The 17,672-nt window shown below is 46.1% G+C and overlaps 1 protein-coding gene across 10 annotated transcripts in view; it reads right to left on the bottom strand.

Annotated features, from left to right (window-relative positions):
* The window catches only part of FBXL17 (F-box and leucine rich repeat protein 17), a 495,829-nt gene extending 478,718 nt beyond the window's left edge, over positions 1-17,111 (bottom strand). For all 10 annotated transcript variants that reach the window (XR_007409545.1, XM_025437863.3, XM_049107952.1 and 7 more), the window contains exon 1: positions 16,182-17,111. Coding sequence is in view for 9 of the 10 variants with exons in the window: in XM_025437863.3 (XP_025293648.3) it covers positions 16,182-17,096 (915 nt within the window). In the remaining variant the exon portion in view is untranslated. The remainder of the gene's footprint in view (positions 1-16,181) is intronic.
* Between the last annotated feature and the right edge of the window lie 561 nt (positions 17,112-17,672).

Here is a 17,672-nt window from a genome sequence, read left to right as displayed (position 1 = left end):
AAGAAGAAACCATACCTATTCTCCTAAAGCTGTTTGGAAAGATAGAAAGAGATGGAGTACTTCCAAATTCGTTCTATGAGGCCAGCATCACCTTAATTCCAAAACCAGACAAAGACCCCACCAAAAAGGAGAATTACAGACCAATATCCCTGATGAACATGGATGCAAAAATTCTCAACAAGATACTGGCCAATAGGATCCAACAGTACATTAAAAAAATTATTCACCATGACCAAGTAGGATTTATCCCTGGGACACAAGGCTGGTTCAACACCCGTAAAACAATCAATGTGATTCATCATATCAGCAAGAGAAAAACCAAGAACCATATGATCCTCTCATTGGATGCAGAGAAAGCATTTGACAAAATACAGCATCCATTCCTGATTAAAACTCTTCAGAGTGTAGGGATAGAGGGAACATTCCTCGACATCTTAAAAGCCATCTATGAAAAGCCCACAGCAAATATCATTCTCAATGGGGAAGCACTGGGAGCCTTTCCCCTAAGATCAGGAACAAGACAGGGATGTCCACTCTCACCACTGCTGTTCAACATAGGACTGGAAGTCCTAGCCTCAGCAATCAGACAACAAAAAGACATTAAAGGCATTCAAATTGGCAAAGAAGAAGTCAAACTCTCCCTCTTCGCCGATGACATGATACTCTACATAGAAAACCCAAAAGTCTCCACCCCAAGATTGCTAGAACTCATACAGCAATTTGGTAGCATGGCAGGATACAAAATCAATGCCCAGAAGTCAGTGGCATTTCTATACACTAACAATGAGACTGAAGAAAGAGAAATTAAGGAGTCAATCCCATTTACAATTGCACCCAAAAGCATAAGATACCTAGGAATAAACCTAACCAAAGATGTAAAGGATCTATACCCTCAAAACTATAGAACACTTCTGAAAGAAATTGAGGAAGACACAAAGAGATGGAAAAATATTCCATGCTCATGGATTGGCAGAATTAATATTGTGAAAATGTCAATGTTATCCAGGGCAATATACACGTTTAATGCAATCCCTATCAAAATACCATGGACTTTCTTCAGAGAATTAGAACAAATTATTTTAAGATTTGTGTGGAATCAGAAAAGATCCCGAATAGCCAGGGGAATTTTAAAAAAGAAAACCATATCTGGGGGCATCACAATGCCAGATTTCAGGTTGTACTACAAAGCTGTGGTCATCAAGACAGTGTGGTACTGGCACAAAAACAGACACATAGATCAGTGGAACAGAATAGAGAATCCAGAAGTGGACCCTGAACTTTATGGGCAACTAATATTCGATAAAGGAGGAAAGACTATCCACTGGAAGAAAGACAGTCTCTTCAATAAATGGTGCTGGGAAAATTGGACATCCACATGCAGAAGAATGAAACTAGACCACTCTCTTGCACCAGACACAAAGATAAACTCAAAATGGATGAAAGATCTAAATGTGAGACAAGATTCCATCAAAATCCTAGAGAAGAACACAGGCAACACCCTTTTTGAACTCGGCCATAGTAACTTCTTGCAAGATACATCCACGAAGGCAAAAGAAACAAAAGCAAAAATGAACTATTGGGACTTCATCAAGATAAGAAGCTTTTGCACAGCAAAGGATACAGTCAACAAAACTCAAAGACAACCTACAGAATGGGAGAAGATATTTGCAAATGACATATCAGATAAAGGGCTAGTTTCCAAGATCTATAAAGAACTTATTAAACTCAACACCAAAGAAACAAACAATCCAATCATGAAATGGGCAAAAGACATGAACAGAAATCTCACAGAGGAAGACATAGACATGGCCAACACGCACATGAGAAAATGTTCTGCATCACTTGCCATCAGGGAAATACAAATCAAAACCACAATGAGATACCACCTCACCCCAGTGAGAATGGGGAAAATTAACAAGGCAGGAAACCACAAATGTTGGAGAGGATGCGGAGAAAAGGGAACCCTCTTACACTGTTGGTGGGAATGTGAACTGGTGCAGCCACTCTGGAAAACTGTGTGGAGGTTCCTCAAACAGTTAAAAATAGACCTGCCCTACGACCCAGCAATTGCACTGTTGGGGATTTACCCCAAAGATACAAATGCAATGAAACGCCGGGACACCTGCACCCCGATGTTTCTAGCAGCAATGGCCACGATAGCCAAACTGTGGAAGGAGCCTCGGTGTCCAACGAAAGATGAATGGATAAAGAAGATGTGGTTTATGTATACAATGGAATATTACTCAGCTATTAGAAATGACAAATACCCACCATTTGCTTCAACGTGGATGGAACTGGAGGGTATTATGCTGAGTGAAGTAAGTCAGTCGGAGAAGGACAAACATTATATGTTCTCATTCATTTGGGGAATATAAATAATAGTGAAAGGGAATAGAAGGGAAGGGAGAAGAAATGTGTGGGAAATATCAGAAAGGGAGACAGAACGTAAAGACTGCTAACTCTGGGAAACGAACTAGGGGTGGTAGAAGGGGAGGAGGGCAGGGGGTGGGAGTGAATGGGTGACGGGCATTGGGTGTTATTCTGTATGTTAGTAAATTGAACACCAATAAAAAATAAAAAATAAAAAAAACAAAAAACAAACAAACAAACAAACAAAAAAAAAAAGATTTTATTTTTTAAGTAATCTCTATACCCAACGTGAGGCTTGGAATCACAACCCTGAGATCAAGAGGTACATGTTCTAACCAACTGAGCCAGCCAGCCACTCCAGAAGGTAACATTTTAATTTCCTTGCAATTAAACCGTGGGGTCTATGTCCTCCGCAGGGTTGATGCCTCTGCCCGGGTCAGTACTCACATACTCCTCGCACTCTAGCTTCCCGACGAGGTGACCCCATATCTACGTAGCTGGGGCTCAGGCATGCTCCGCCTCTCAGGCCTGCTCCTCGACCTCTGAGGGGACAGCAAGAGCACATTCGAGGCTGAGCCAGTTCTCCGGCTGAGCCCTTGCCTCCTGCTAGACCTTCAGGTCTCCTCTGCCCCCGGGCGTGGCCTCACCAAGAGCCACGGGCTCCGGGAGCGCTTACCCCTTTACGGTTTTCTCATTTCCAAGGTCCGCCTGTTCAACTCCTGGCTGGTCCCCCGCTCATCCCAACTGGCACAAAAACCTAAGACTCGCAAATATGTGGATTTTCACTGTTTCCTATCAAATTTGTCACTTTAAGTTGACAAACACAGGTTTTTACTCGTTGCCACAAACTGAATTAGCCTCTGGCAGCACGGCTGCCGGTCTCCCAAACTCCAGTTCTTGCCAAAGGAATTGGGGAAAGCAAGAATGCCGCAGACATCGACTGTTCTCAAAAGCTCTAGCACTTTTCCTAAAAATAAATGCTTCTCAATTTTTTTCTGTCTTCGGTCAATTTCCAAAGCCCAAATAGTTTTAGGCAATTTTGCCTAATTTTACTTTGTTTTTGTGGAGAGGAATCACCAAACTCTTCATGCAGCTATCCCTGGAGGTCCCTCTCTTCTGAATATTTTTATGCTCTTCATTTTATGAGATGAAAAAATAAAGATTCAGGCAAAGTAGATCATCTGTTTAAGGTTAAAGAACAATGTGGTTTTCAAGAACTAAGTTGTCACTTAACAAATAGAAGTTATGTAGAAATGGTCACCGGAACCAAGAAGCATCTTGTTTTGTTTAAGATTTTACTTATTTATTCATGAGAGACACAGAGAGAGGCAGAGACACAGGCAGAGGGAGGAGAAGCAAACTCCATGCAAGGAGCTCAATGTGGGACTCAATCCCAGGATCCCACGATCACACCCTGAGCCAAAGGCAGACGCTCAACCACTGAGCCACCCAGGCGTCCCAAGAAGCACCTTGTGGGCAGCCGGGGAGGCTCAGCAGTTTAGCGCCACCTTCGGCCCAGGGCGTGATCCTGGAGACCCGGGATCGAGTCCCACGTCGGGCTCCCTGCATGGAGCCTGCTTCTCCCTCTGCCTGTGTCTCTGTCTCTCTCGGTGTCTCTCATAAATAAATAAATACATAAATAAATAAATAAATAAATAAATAATAAATAAATAATCCTTAAAAAAAAAAAAAAAAAGAAGCAGCACCTTGTTTAAAATATATCCGGCTTTAGGGGAACCTGGGTGGCTTAGTCTGTTAAGCGTCTGCCTTTGCCTCAGCTCATGATCCCAGGGTCCTGGAATCAAGTCCTCACTCTCTCGCTCTCTACTTCCCTCTCAAATAAATGAATAAAATCTTAAAAAAATAAAAATACAATCTAACTTTGGATTGTTCTTTCTTTGAATATTAGTTTTCTCTTTTGTTAAACTGAGATGACCATGAGAATCCACAGATAACTGACTAAATCTAGGTGGATTTCCATGAGTCTTAGTTATCCAGCTGAAAGGAAATTTAATAAGTGGGTGAAGGTTAGATGAAACCAGTACCAGCAAAGATGGGTAAGAATAAAAGGCAAAATTCTAAGCTGATATCGCAGCGCATATTTAATAGATCTTTGCACATTGATCGTGTCAGCAACCTGCACAACGGCCCCCAATGAGCTCACGGCCTGATACTTATTTACGGTTGTATAATCCTCTCCTTGAGCAGGAGCTGGGTTTAACGACCGAGTCCCTTCTACTGGACACAGTAGGGCACAACTGATAGGACACCAGTTCTGAGATTAGGTTAAAAGAGGTGGCTTCCGTTTTGGGGTGTTCTCGGATCTGTTGCTCTAGAGGAGCGAGCTGCCACACGGCCATTCGCCGATGGAGAAGCCACAGAGCCGGCAAGGAACTTACGCCTGCCGCCCAGAGCCAGTGAGGACGTGGGCCTTGCCAACAAGTTCACAAGTAAGTCTGGGCAGGAATTCTTGAGCCCCGGTTGAGGAGCTCCAGCCAACACCTTGAATACAGCCTCAGAAGAGCCCCCGGATCAACTGGGACCCACCTAAGAATCACAGAGGTTATTACCCCACAGAAAATCTGAAATAATAAATGTCTGTGGTTTTAAACTGCTTAACGTTGGCATAATTTGTTACATAAAAATAGATAACACAATATTTAAATATTTCTACTTTCGGGCAGCCTGGGTGACTCAACGGTTTAGCACCGCCTTCAGCCCAGGGTGGGATCCAGGAGACCTGGGATCGAGTCCCAAGTCAGGCTCCCTGCGTGGAGCCTGCTTTTCCCTCGGCCTGTCTCTGCCTCTCTCTCTGTGTGTCTCTCATGAATAAATAAATAAAATCTATAAATGAATGAATGAATGAATAAATAAATAAATAAATAAAATATTTCTGCTTTTCTTTCTGTCATTAAAAAGCCCTCTCTCAAAAAAAAAAAAAAAAAAAAAAAAAAAAAGCCCTCTCTCCCTTGGGATCCCTGGGTGGCTCAGCAGTTTAGCACCTACCTTCGGCCCAGGGCATGATCCTGGAGTCCTGGGATCGAGTCCCACATCGGGCTCCCTGCACGGAGCCTGCTTCTCCCTCTGCCTTTGTCTCTGCCTCTCTCCTTCTGTATCTCTCATGAATAAATAAATACAATCTTTCAAATAAATAAATAAACAAACAGCCCTCTCTCCCAAATCTTAACTCTCAAAGTTAACTACTTCTCCTCCAAACTATCGTCTTAACTCCTTTAACCAATATTTGTGCACGTGTACCTGGGTTTCTGTGGGAGACCCTAAGACTTGAGAGGCATTCACTGGCTTTAAGATTATATAGTCAGGGCAGCCCCGGTGGCACAGCGGTTTAGCGCCGCCTGCAGCCCAGGGCGTGATCCTGGAGACCTTGGATCAAATCCCACATCAGGCTCTCTGCATAGAGCCTGCTTCTCCCTCTGCCTGTGTCTCTGCCTCTCTCTCTCTCTCTCTCTCTCTCTCTCTGCATCTCTATGAATAAATAAATAAAATCTTTTTTAAAAAAAAGATTATATAGTCAGAGGCATTTCTGAATTATCTTTGGATAATCTGAGATTCAGGAGAAAGAGTATTTCGAAAGTTGATTTGCAGAAAGAGAATATAGGTCTGTAAAGGACTGACCTGTAACAACATTTTTGTTGAATACAGAAAACTACAAAGGGGAAAGAGGACACTGAAAAAAACTGGGATGTCCCTTGCATCAAGCCAGGAAACTGCTTACTCTAACACAGGCCTGTTAGCAAAGCTTGAACATGAGAGTTCAAACTAAGTAGGTGTAGGCATCCTGCAGATGTAGAAGATCCAGGTATCCATCGCCTGGCACCTTGCTGCTCGCCATCGCTGCCTTCGGCTACGGCGAGGAAGACCGTGCCTAGCCCTGAAAAAGGGAGGCAAAGGGCAAGCGGCTGCTCTACATTACTTCCACTCACATTCTATTACCCAACATTTAGTCACATAGCTGCGCCTCGCTACAATTAAGGCTGAGAAACAGCCTCTAATTAGGTGATCTTGTGCCAAGCTAGAACATGGTAAATTCCACGTCTAAAAGGAAGATGAGGGGAATGGATACTGGGAAACAGCAGTGACTTCTAACCAGGACCTAAGTTGAAAACTAACTTAAGATTCTTTATCTTTAGGGGCAGATCTGGAAAACACAACTAAAATACAAATTACCGGATCCCTGGGTGGCGCAGCGGTTTGGAGCCTGCCTCTGGCCCAGGGCGCGATCCTGGAGACCCGGGATCGAGTCCCCAATGGGGCTCCCGGTGCATGGAGCCTGCTTCTCCCTCTGCCTATGTCTCTGTCTGTCTGTCTCTCTCTGTGACTATCATAAATAAATAAATAAAATTAAAAAAAAATAAAATAAAATAAAATACAAATTACCAGAAAAGGTACATGTTATAGATACAATCTGAAATAATCACTACCAGAGACATCCAAATATTCCTGAGCCTTCAAAGACTCTATTTTTGAGCAGGGCATCAGTGTAAGATTTCAGAAGATACTTCAGACGGAGAAAAAGTCCAGAAAATGCTTTGTTGTCTAACACTTGGTCATACCTAACCCACAGAACCTTGGAGTATTTGAAAATCAACCAAGCCAATACTTACATTTGGCCATTTAATTTTTGATAAGATCTTATCTGCTATCAAAGATTACTGCAAAAGTTTATGAGTAAGCAGATGGCATGCAAGTTATACAAATAATACTTTGAAAAGAAGTAAACTGTGTAGCTATTTTATCTAATATTGACTATACTAGGTGTTAAGAGAGAGAGATACAGAGGTATGCAAGATAAAACACAATATTCTTGACTATATACTGTATGATGACATTTATATGAAATTTCCAGAAAAGGAAAACTCTATAGGCAAATAGATCAGTGGTTGCTTGGGGCTAGGGGTATGAGCAGAAATTGTTAAGAGGCACACAGAAACTATTTGAGGTGTTCCAAAACTGGATTATAATGATGGCTATATAACACTATACACTTATTAAAACTCAAACTGTAGGGACGACTAGATGGCTCAATTAAGCATCTATCTTCAGCTCAGGTCATGATCCCAGGGTCCTGGGATCAAGCTCCACATGGGGCTCCCCACTCAGCGGGGAGTCTGCTTCTTCCTCTGCCTCTCCCTCCACTTGTACATGAGCTCTCCCACTCTTTCTCTCTGTGCTTATACTATAAATAAAATCTTAAAAAAAAAAAAAAACCTCAAACTGCATACTTAAAATGGGTAAATATCAATAGAGTTGCTTTTTTAAAAAATGTCCACAAGCTCTGTATTTCTCTCATTCTATTTTTCTTCCCAGAATCTTTGAATTCCTTTTTGAGAAGACATTCACACACATACACAAACACTATGTTATAGTAAGGACTAAGCAAATAATATCAGATATTATTTAATTATAATTTAGAAAGAATCCCTCTTTGCAATCTTCTCAAAATTAACTATTTCAATCAAGTTCAACTTTTCTGCCCTTTTCAATTTTTCCCCATATGTCATATCTTCCCTCTTAAATATTCTACTTAAATTATCTGCCAAAAGCTTGCAAGTAACATTTACTAAGTAGTTTCTTGAATAGAGACTGTTCAGAAAAACAGAAACACAAAACATATTTCTGGTACTTTTCTAACCACATAACCAAAGGGAAGTCATAGGCTCTAAAATTATTTCCTAATCTATAATTTTAAATAATTCTTGCAATTTAATTATTAAAATTTAAGGCACAGCAAACTTCTACAATCCCAATGCTTACTACAGAGTGCTATTTTATAGTAGTAGTCAGGTATTATGAAATGTACACAAGAGTAAGTTTTATTCTAAAGCCAGTCACAGAATTCAATAAAATACAAAACTTTTTTATGTATTTTGGGGACGTCTGGGTGGCTCAGAGGTTGAACGTCTGCCTTTGGCACAGGGCGTGATCCCAGGGTCTTGGGATTGAGTCCCACATCGGGCTCCCTGCATGGAGCCTGCTTCTCTCTCTGCCTGTGTCTCTGCCTCTGTCTCTGTGTCTCTCATGAATAAATAAGCAAAATCTTTTAAAAATTTTTTTAAGTATTTTGGGAAGAGATACTATAAAATGACATGTCCTTCTGACATATATCCATTATTCTTTGAGTACTTCCTTGTGCTCTGGCACAAAATATTCTAGGCTCGTCTAGTACTTTCCTGGTACCAGCTTGGTAATCATCCATTTCTCCTAGAACGCTGATTCCTTTTAGCAGAGAATGGTTTTTAGAAGCTAAGATCTAGCTAAGTGCGCAGACACACACACTGTTTATTGGGCATTGCTTCTCTAAGGCCCTTTCAAGTGGACAGAGCTAGAAAATACATATATACGTATGTATGTAGGTTGCCAATCACCCATCACTACTCTAGAGTCTTCCTCCACATAGATGCCCTGAGCATATTATGTGGCTCCAAACTGGCCAAAACTTGGGCAGGACTCTTGACAAACTTAAATTAAGATATTCAGCCAAAATTAAACAACTTTTCAGGAAACTATTATGGTAACACTAAATGCTTCCATATATGCCTTCACTTATCTTCTCATATTCCCTATCACTTATACAACTTGGTATTCCAAAGTTGGCCAAAAAAGAAAAAGAAAAAAAAAAAAAAAAACGCCCAGGTTTATTCCCTTGACAGCTACTCATTACAAAGCACCAAAATTTATAGACCTCTTAAGAGGTAAAAAGAAAATAAATCTCACCTTTTGCGGCTTGATTAAGTTAATCGAGATTACTTGACATTCTTTAGCTAAAAAAAAAAATCTTGAACCTGACTTCCTAACAACATTCTATTTCAGAGTTGACTAAACTCATCCCCAGAACTACAGAGACATACATTCTAGAGGTGAACTGGCCCTGGAGTAGTAAGTCAAGCATTCATGAAATGCTACATATAACTTAGTTCCTCTTACCCACTAGTAATCTACATTCAAAACTTTAAACAGTGGTATTGCTTTTTTTTTTTTTTTTGAAAGAAACAGGTCGAGCACATAAGCCTTCCCCCAAAGCACATTTCTCTCATAAAATTCTTCCTTGATCACTAAAGCAACCTGTTGGTAATGAAGCTGTAAAAATAAAGATCTAATACCTAACACGTTATCAGGGGTGCAGGCATGGTGAGGCGGTTTTCCCAACTGTGTTGACAGACTCTGGGGTCTCTAGCCTGGTTTCCTTTGGAAAGAAACAGGTCGGGCTGACAGAGAGCAAGAAAGATACCTAAACATAAAGCACACAAAGTCTCTAAATATCTCAAAATACCTGTTACTCAAATAGTAACACTTAAAGAAAAGTATTCCACTGCTATCATTTGGTAAAACTGTTGCATAGGGGCTCCACAATATAAAAACCTGTGATATCAGAAGGCAGGATTGCTTGAGGTTATGAAGGCAACAGGTACCAAAGACTGAAGCCGCCTTATTTGATCCAAAGCAATCCCTCAACCAAAGACCAACTAGAACAGGCCTAAGGCCTTAAGAAAATGCTATTTCCACAGTTGATCTGTGAAGAGCCATTCCCTACTTCTCATATTTCTTATATTTAAGGACCACAATTCAACCCTACAGGCCCAATTATAAAATTAGCCTCTGACTCATAATAGCTCCGAAGTTGTCTGGTATAAGCTCCTCCCTGCCACCACCAATTCAGGAATCTCTTTCATACAGTCTCTGAGAGAAGATTACTGAGACCCTCTTCAACAATATAGGGAAAAGATCTCCTGGCCTGGAAACACAGAGAGGGGCTCCAACCCAGGGTCTGCCTTTCACTACCTAAAATGTCTTGGGGTAAGCCATTTCACCTCTCCAGGCCGGTATTCTCACACAAAAGAAGTGGGGGAATAACCAGAAGATCTCAGAGGTCTCTTACTGCTCTGAAGTTAAATTATTATCTCCAGCGAAGCCACTTCAAGAAAAAATTCATTCCACGTTTACACAATTCTTCTTAGAAAGGATTTTCTAAATTTCCAAATGTACACATTCTTTAACCCTAAAGTTCCACCTTCCTGAAATCTACCCTACAAGAAAATGACTATATGCGCACAGAAAACATTAGAACTCTCTACAGTAGCAATAATTTGGAAAAATTCAATAATAGAAAACTACAGTATAACATTACAGAATACTACGCAGCAGTTAAAAAGAATGAAGGAAGAGCTAAGTTGGTTGAGCACGTAGCTGTTGATCTCAGGGTTGCGGGTTCAAGCCCCAGATGACGTGTAGAGATTACTTAAATAAAGGAATGAAAGAAACCATATACACTACTTACTAAAAAGGAACGACTTCCAACCCATACTTTAACAAAACACGTACATTTTGGTGCATTTAAATAGCTATGAAGGTCTACACAGGTCTTTCTGCAGCGACAGAAATGTATCTGCATCTGCACAGTCCACTATGGTTAGCAGCCAGGCACCCGTGACTACTGATCTCTGAAATGTGGCTATTGTGACTGAGAGACTGAATTTTAAATTTAATTTTAACCACTTTCAGCTACTGTACTCTACAGAGCAGTTCTAGAAGAACAATCTAAACTGGTAACAGTGGTTAGTTACCTCTGGAGAGGAAATTAGATGGGAAGGTAGGAGTGAATCTAGGCAAACTTTCGCCTGCCTAGATTATTTCGCCTACCTGCATTATTTTAATGCTTTAAGGCAAGTTACAAAAAAACAAAATTTAAAGAGAAAATCTTGTTGAGGGATCCCTGGGTGGCGCAGCGGTTTGGCGCCTGCCTTTGGCCCAGGGCGCGATCCTGGAGACCCAGGATCAAATCCCACGTCGGGCTCCCGGTGCATGGAGCCTGCTTCTCCCTCTGCCTGTGTCTCTGCCTCTCTCTCTCACTGTGTGCCTATCAGAAATAAATAATAAAAAAATTAAAAAAAAAAATCTTGTTGATACTGAACCAAAAATTTGCCCTATGAAGCGCCATAAAAAGAATCTAGGTGGGGGTATTTTTGTTGCTTTGTTTCATTCTGCTTTTTGCCTGGAAAAAAAATTTACCTGGAAAAAGTTGGTAGTTTTTCTTAAAAACAACCTTTAAATCACTTTTCCTTACATTTCTCTTCCAAACTCTCCCTCCTCCACACACCCTCGCCTTTTTTTTTTTTAAAGAACTACAGTTAACTTCTGGTACAAAAGATATAGCAAAACATCATAAAGGCTACTGACCCATCATTAGGGAAGAAGGGCCATGCTTTCCAAGAATTTTTCCAACAGAGGTGATGGATTTGTACTTCTCTCTGCAACAATTCTTCTCGTACCATGAAAATATCACTATAGCTCCTAAAATCTTCTCTTCTCGAAGCGGAATATCCCCAGTTCTCAACCAAAAAACAGAGCAAGAACACTTTCACCATCACGTGGGTTTTATTGTAGCGCAAAACAACGCAGGTCAGGATATAAACATTTCGTACAGGCTTCTCCTAGTGGCATGGCATACGCACCCAGAGTATCAGCCCAGACTTCCTAAACACCTAGCCATTCATTTCTTCAAAAATATTTACTCGGAGCTACTAAATACCAGCCACTGCACTTAGGGGAAGGGATAGAGCAATGAGCACAATCTATGTTGACAGAGACTCTACCACCCAAAGCCCTGTTCCTAAAAGTTGGAATCAGTAGGTAAACCCTGAACCACCTCAATTTCAATTCATTCCAACAGTCTAACTCCATGCCGAATACCACTAAGACCATGACACCCACACAGAGAATCTGTACTCAACTTTATAATACAAGGAAATCTACCTGACATGTCTTAAACGGCCCAACAAACCGGGCAAATTCAATGGGTAAAATCCTCAAATGTCCGTTAGACCAAGTTTTCAACAGTCCACAGCTAATTTGAAAAAAAAAAAAAAAAATGTTTTTAGCAGGTAATCTATTCTAGCAAAACTTAATCTACATAAATTTTCTTTACTATGAGATCATGTACTACTTTACTTATTTATTTTATGATTTTGGTATTAAAATGTTCCCTACCTCCTGAAATGATGGTTTGGGTAGAAAGCAGAAAGTATCCGGGTTTTGTTTTGGTTTCTAAAGTCTTACTTGCCAAGTAACAACACAGTAATCAAACCTCTATACCAAATATTTGTTGATACTTGTCATTTGCTGATTTAAAGGACTCAAGGAAGCTCCCTCTGCCCTAAAATGCACACCCTGAACACAGAGGAAGTGATTACTCCTCCAAAAAGTACACTTCCATAAGAGTTAAATCGTTACATTTGACTCAAGGGAAACTTAAGCTTTCCCATTCTCTTGCTATATTATTTGCAAGAATGCTAATATCCTGGGGATTCCTGGGTGGCTCAACGGTGGAGCATCTGCCTTCAGCTCAGGATGTGATTCTGGGGTCCTGGGATCGAGTCCCACATCAGGCTCCCCACAGACAGCCTGCTTCTCCCTCTGCTTTGTGTCTCTGCCTCTCTGTGTCTCTCGTGAATGAATGAATGAATGAATAAAAATAAATAAATAAATAAATACCTTTTAGAAAGAACACTAACATCCCAGTAAAACAGATCTAAACACACAGGATTATAAATGTGCAAAAAAGTCTAATTAAAAAAGTACATTTGTGACAATAACAATTGTGACTGATGACAGTTACTTCCTTAACAGTAAAAGTAGCCAAATTCTTATCTAGGTTATTTTTGACTGGTATTAAACATCTCCACACTGAAAAAGGTCTATTAAGTTTGGCGGGGGGGGGGGGCATAAGGAAATAAGGAAGACACAACTTGCTAGTAATAACAACACTAACTTTGTCACTCAATTAAAGTTCCCACTATCATGGGCAGCCCCGGGGGGCTCAGCCGCTGAGCACCTGCCTTCGGCCCAGGGTGTGATCCTGGGGACCGGGATCGAGTCCCACCTCGGGCTCCTTGCATGGAGCCTGCTTCTCCCTCTGCCTGTGTTGTGTGTCTGCCTCTGTCTCTCTCTGTGTCTCTCATGAATAAATAAAATCTTTAAAAAAAAAATAAATTTCCCACTAACATAAACTAAACTGTAAATTTTACTTAGTAAAGTGAGACAAAGCTCCCACAGGACACACAGCTCCACTCACCTCCATCCCTTAAAAAAAAAAAAAACACTTTTCCCTACCTTCTGACAAATTATAGGTTTCTACATAAGGATTAAAATGTAGTTAGGCCACAGAACACAGCGTGACCCAAAGGGTTTTCAGGTCCTTAGGAAGGCCTGAATCCCCAGGTGTGCCCTCACTCTGTAGTGTGACCTTGGACAAGTCCTCCGACCCAGATTCTCAAGCGCACGGAGCGCGGAGCGCCCGGCTGTGTCCTGGCACTGGGGATCCGGGGGGGGGGGGGGGGTGGCGCGGGGTGCCGCTGGGCACCGGGGGCAGCGGGCTCGCTCCTGGTGGATGTTCGCTGAACCCGCAACCAGCGGCCGCCGGGGCGGGGACAGTCACGCTGCTCCCAGGCGAAGGCAGCTGCAGCAGCCAGTGTCAACTGCTCAGCTGGTAAGAGTATACACGTGCTCTATTTGTATATTCGTAATATATGTGTTTATATGTAAATATACATACAAATAAGAATACATATATTTATACACATAAATATACCTACATATAAAAACGTATGTTTATATATGAAAATATATATTTATACATAGTTATATATTTAAAATGTATACATTCATATACAAATGTCTATTCATATACTTAAAAAGTGTATATTTTATATATAAATGTATTCATATATTAAAATGTATATATTTATATGTAAATATATATTCATATGTTAAATGTATATATTTATATATATTCATGTTAAAATGTGTATATATTTATGTATAAATGGATATTTATATATTGAATGTATATACTTATATTCATGTTAAAATGTGTATTATGTTTATGTATATATTTATACATTAAATGTATAAATTTATATATTCATGTTAAAATGTGTATATTTATGTATAAATGTGTATTTATATATTAAATGTATATATTTATATATATTCATGTTAAAATGTGTGTATTTATGTATAAGTTTATTTATACATTAAATGTATATATTTATATATATTCATGTTAAAATGTGTATATATTTATACACATTTATAAATGTATAAATGCATATTTATATATTAAATATATATATTCATGTTAAAATGTATATATATTTATATATAAATACATATTTATATATTTATTTACAGAAATGTGTATACTTATATATAAAATATTTATATCAAATGTATATATTCATATACATTTACATACAAAAATGTATAGATTTTATATAAAAATATATTTATGTATAAAATGTATGTTTATTTTTTTTTAAGGTTTTATTTATTCATGAGAAACACGGAGACAGAGGCAGAGACACAGGCAGAGGCAGAAGCAGGCTCCACGCAGGGAGCCGGATGTGGGACTCGATCCCGGGACCCCAGGATCACGCCCTGGGCCGAAGGCAGGCGTCAAACCACTGAGACACCCAGGGATTCCCTAAAACGTATGTTTATAAATATATTTACATATAAATGTGTATATATATATGTGAATGTGTGTATTTATATATAAAAGTGTTTTTATGTATCTATAAATAAAACATGTTAATAAGTCACATGTTTATAAATAAGACATATTTATATATGAAATATACTTCTATGCAAAACATATTCATGTCTAAAACATACATGTGTACGTAACACACCCGCTCGTACATGCAGTGGACAGGAGTGGCCGCCGGGCCGAGCCGGGAGCCGGGAGCCGGGAGCCGGGAGCCGGGAGCCGGGAGCCGCCGGGCTGCGGGGCGGGACCGACCGAGGGAGGCCGCAGCCCGAGCTGCTGAGCGCGAGCGGCTCCCGAGGTCTCGGGCTTCCCACGACAGGCCCGAGCGTCCTCCCGAGCGTCCTCCCCAGCGGCCTGTCCCCCTCGGACTCCGGCTGCCGGGGTGGGGGGGTGGGGGGCACTGCGCTCAGGGGGCGGAGACCAGCGAGGGGGCGAGGGGGTGGGGTCACGGGGGTCGCGGGGATGGGGGGGTCACGGGGGTCTCGGGGATGGGGGGGGTCACGGGGGTCTCGGGGATGGGGGGTCACGGGGGTCTCGGGGATGGGGGGTCACGGGGGTCTCGGGGATGGGGGCTCACGGGGGCCGGAGGGTCACGGGGGTCTCGGGGATGGGGGGTCACGGGGGTCTCGGGGATGGGGGGTCACGGGGGTCGGAGGGTCACGGGGGTCGCGGGGATGGGGGGTCACGGGGGTCTCGGGGATGGGGGGGTCACGGGGGTCTCGGGGATGGGGGCTCACGGGGGCCGGAGGGTCACGGGGATGGGGGGTCACGGGGGTCTCGGGGATGGGGGGGGTCACGGGGGTCGGAGGGTCACGGGGGTCTCGGGGATGGGGGGGTCACGGGGGTCAGGTAGTCACGGGGGTCTCGGGGATGGGGGGTCACGGGGGCCGGAGGGTCACGGGGGTCTCGGGGATGGGGGGGTCACGGGGGCCGGAGGGTCACGGGGGTCTCGGGGATGGGGGGTCACGGGGGCCGGAGGGTCACGGGGGTCTCGGGGATGGGGCGTCACGGGGGTCGGAGGGTCACGGGGGTCTCGGGGATGTGGGGGTCACGGGGGTCAGGGAGTCACGGGGGTCTCGGGAATAGAGGGGTCACGGGGGTCTCGGGGATGGGGGGGTCACGGAGGCCGGAGGGTCACGGGGGCCGGAGGGGCACGGGGATCTCGGGGATGGGGTCACGGGGGGCCGCGGGGTCACGGGGGCCAGGGCCGGGGCCGGGGCAGCCGTCGCCCGCGGCGCAGACCCACCTTGAGCAGGATGGACGGCGGCAGCTGGTTGATGTCCGGGGTTTCGGGGGGCGGATCCCTGTGACAGTCGCAGGGGTTCTCGGGGGGCTCCCGGCGGTCGGCGTCGCCGCAGTCGTGCTGCTGCTGCTGCTGCTGCTGCTGCTGCTGCTGCTGGGCGGCCGAGGGGGCGGCGCCCCCCGCTCGCCCCGCGTCCCCGCCGGCCGCCGCGGGGGCCCCGGGGGGCGCGGGGGGCGCGGGGGCCTCGGGGGGCGCGGGGGCCGCGGGGCAGCAGGCGGCGTCGGGGGGCCGCGGCGGCGAGGCGCCCCCCCCCGCGGGCCCTCCGTGCGCCCCTGCGTGCGCCCCTCCGTGCCCGCCGCGCCCGCCGTGCCCGCCGCCGTGGCCGCCGCCGTGGCCCCCGCAGCGGGGCTGCTTGCAGGGCGTGCAGGCCGGGAGCCCGGCGCCCTTGCGCTTGCACACCATGTCGGCGGCCGGCGGCGGCCCGCGCAGGAGCCGCAGGGCGGCGGGCGGCCCGAGGAGGCGCACGGGCCCCACGCCCGCCAGGAGGAGGCCCGGGCCGCGGCGCTCCCAGGCGGCGGCGGCGGCCAGCCCCAGCTCGCGGCAGCGGGAGGCGGGCGACGCGGCGGCGGGGGCCAGCAGGAAGCGGCGGGCGGCGGCGGCGCAGTCCTCGGCGGAGGCCCGGGCCCGCGGCGGCGGCGGCGGCGGCGGCGGCGGCGGCGGCGGCTCCTCCTCCGGGCCGGCGGGGGCGGGCGCGCCGGGGCTGTGCACGATGAAGCAGAGCATGCAGGGCCCGCGGAAGAAGCAGTCCCGGCTGCGGGGCGGGCGCGGGCGCGGGCGGCGGCGGCGGCACCAGCTGCAGCAGCGCGGCCTCCTGCGGCTCGGGCGGCTTCGCGGCTCCCGGGACAGGAGGTGGCCCATATAGGAGGCCGCGCGGGGCGGCGGGCGGCGGGCGGCGGGGACGGGGACGGGGACGGGGGCGGCCGGCGGGACGGGGCGGCGGGGCTCCGCGCACTCGCGCTCGGGCGCACACGCGACGGGGGGGCCGGGGGGCCGGGGGGCTACATGCTGTGCCCCGGGGCCGGGGGGCCGGGGGCCGGGGGCCGGGGGCGCGGCGGGGGGCCTGCGGCCGGGGACCGCTCCACGCCCGGCCCGGCGGCTCAGTCCGGCAGCGCGGCGGCGGCGGCGGCGGCGGCGGCGGCGGCGGGGGGGACGCGGGGTCCCGCTCGGACCATTTTAACTGCGGCTCCGCCGGCGGCGCGCGCGCCCGCGACACAGCTCGGAGCCGCAGGGGCGCGCGGCCCGCTCGGGGAGGGGGCGGGGCCGCTCGGGGAGGGGGCGGGGCCGCGGCGGGCGCGCGCGCGGAGGGGGCGGGGCCGCGGGAGGGGCGGGGCCGCGGGGGCCGCCGGGCGGGACCTGCCGGGAAGGAGCCGGGCGCGCGCCTGCCCCGCCGCCGGGACGGGAGGAGCGGCTTCCGAGCCGGCGCGGTGACCGTTC

This window comes from Canis lupus, chromosome 3 (assembly GCF_003254725.2).
Source record: "Canis lupus dingo isolate Sandy chromosome 3, ASM325472v2, whole genome shotgun sequence".
In the NCBI taxonomy this organism is placed as follows: Eukaryota; Metazoa; Chordata; class Mammalia; order Carnivora; family Canidae; genus Canis; species Canis lupus.
Note: the sequence above shows the minus strand (reverse complement) of the source record. Positions and strands in the feature narration are given on the sequence as shown.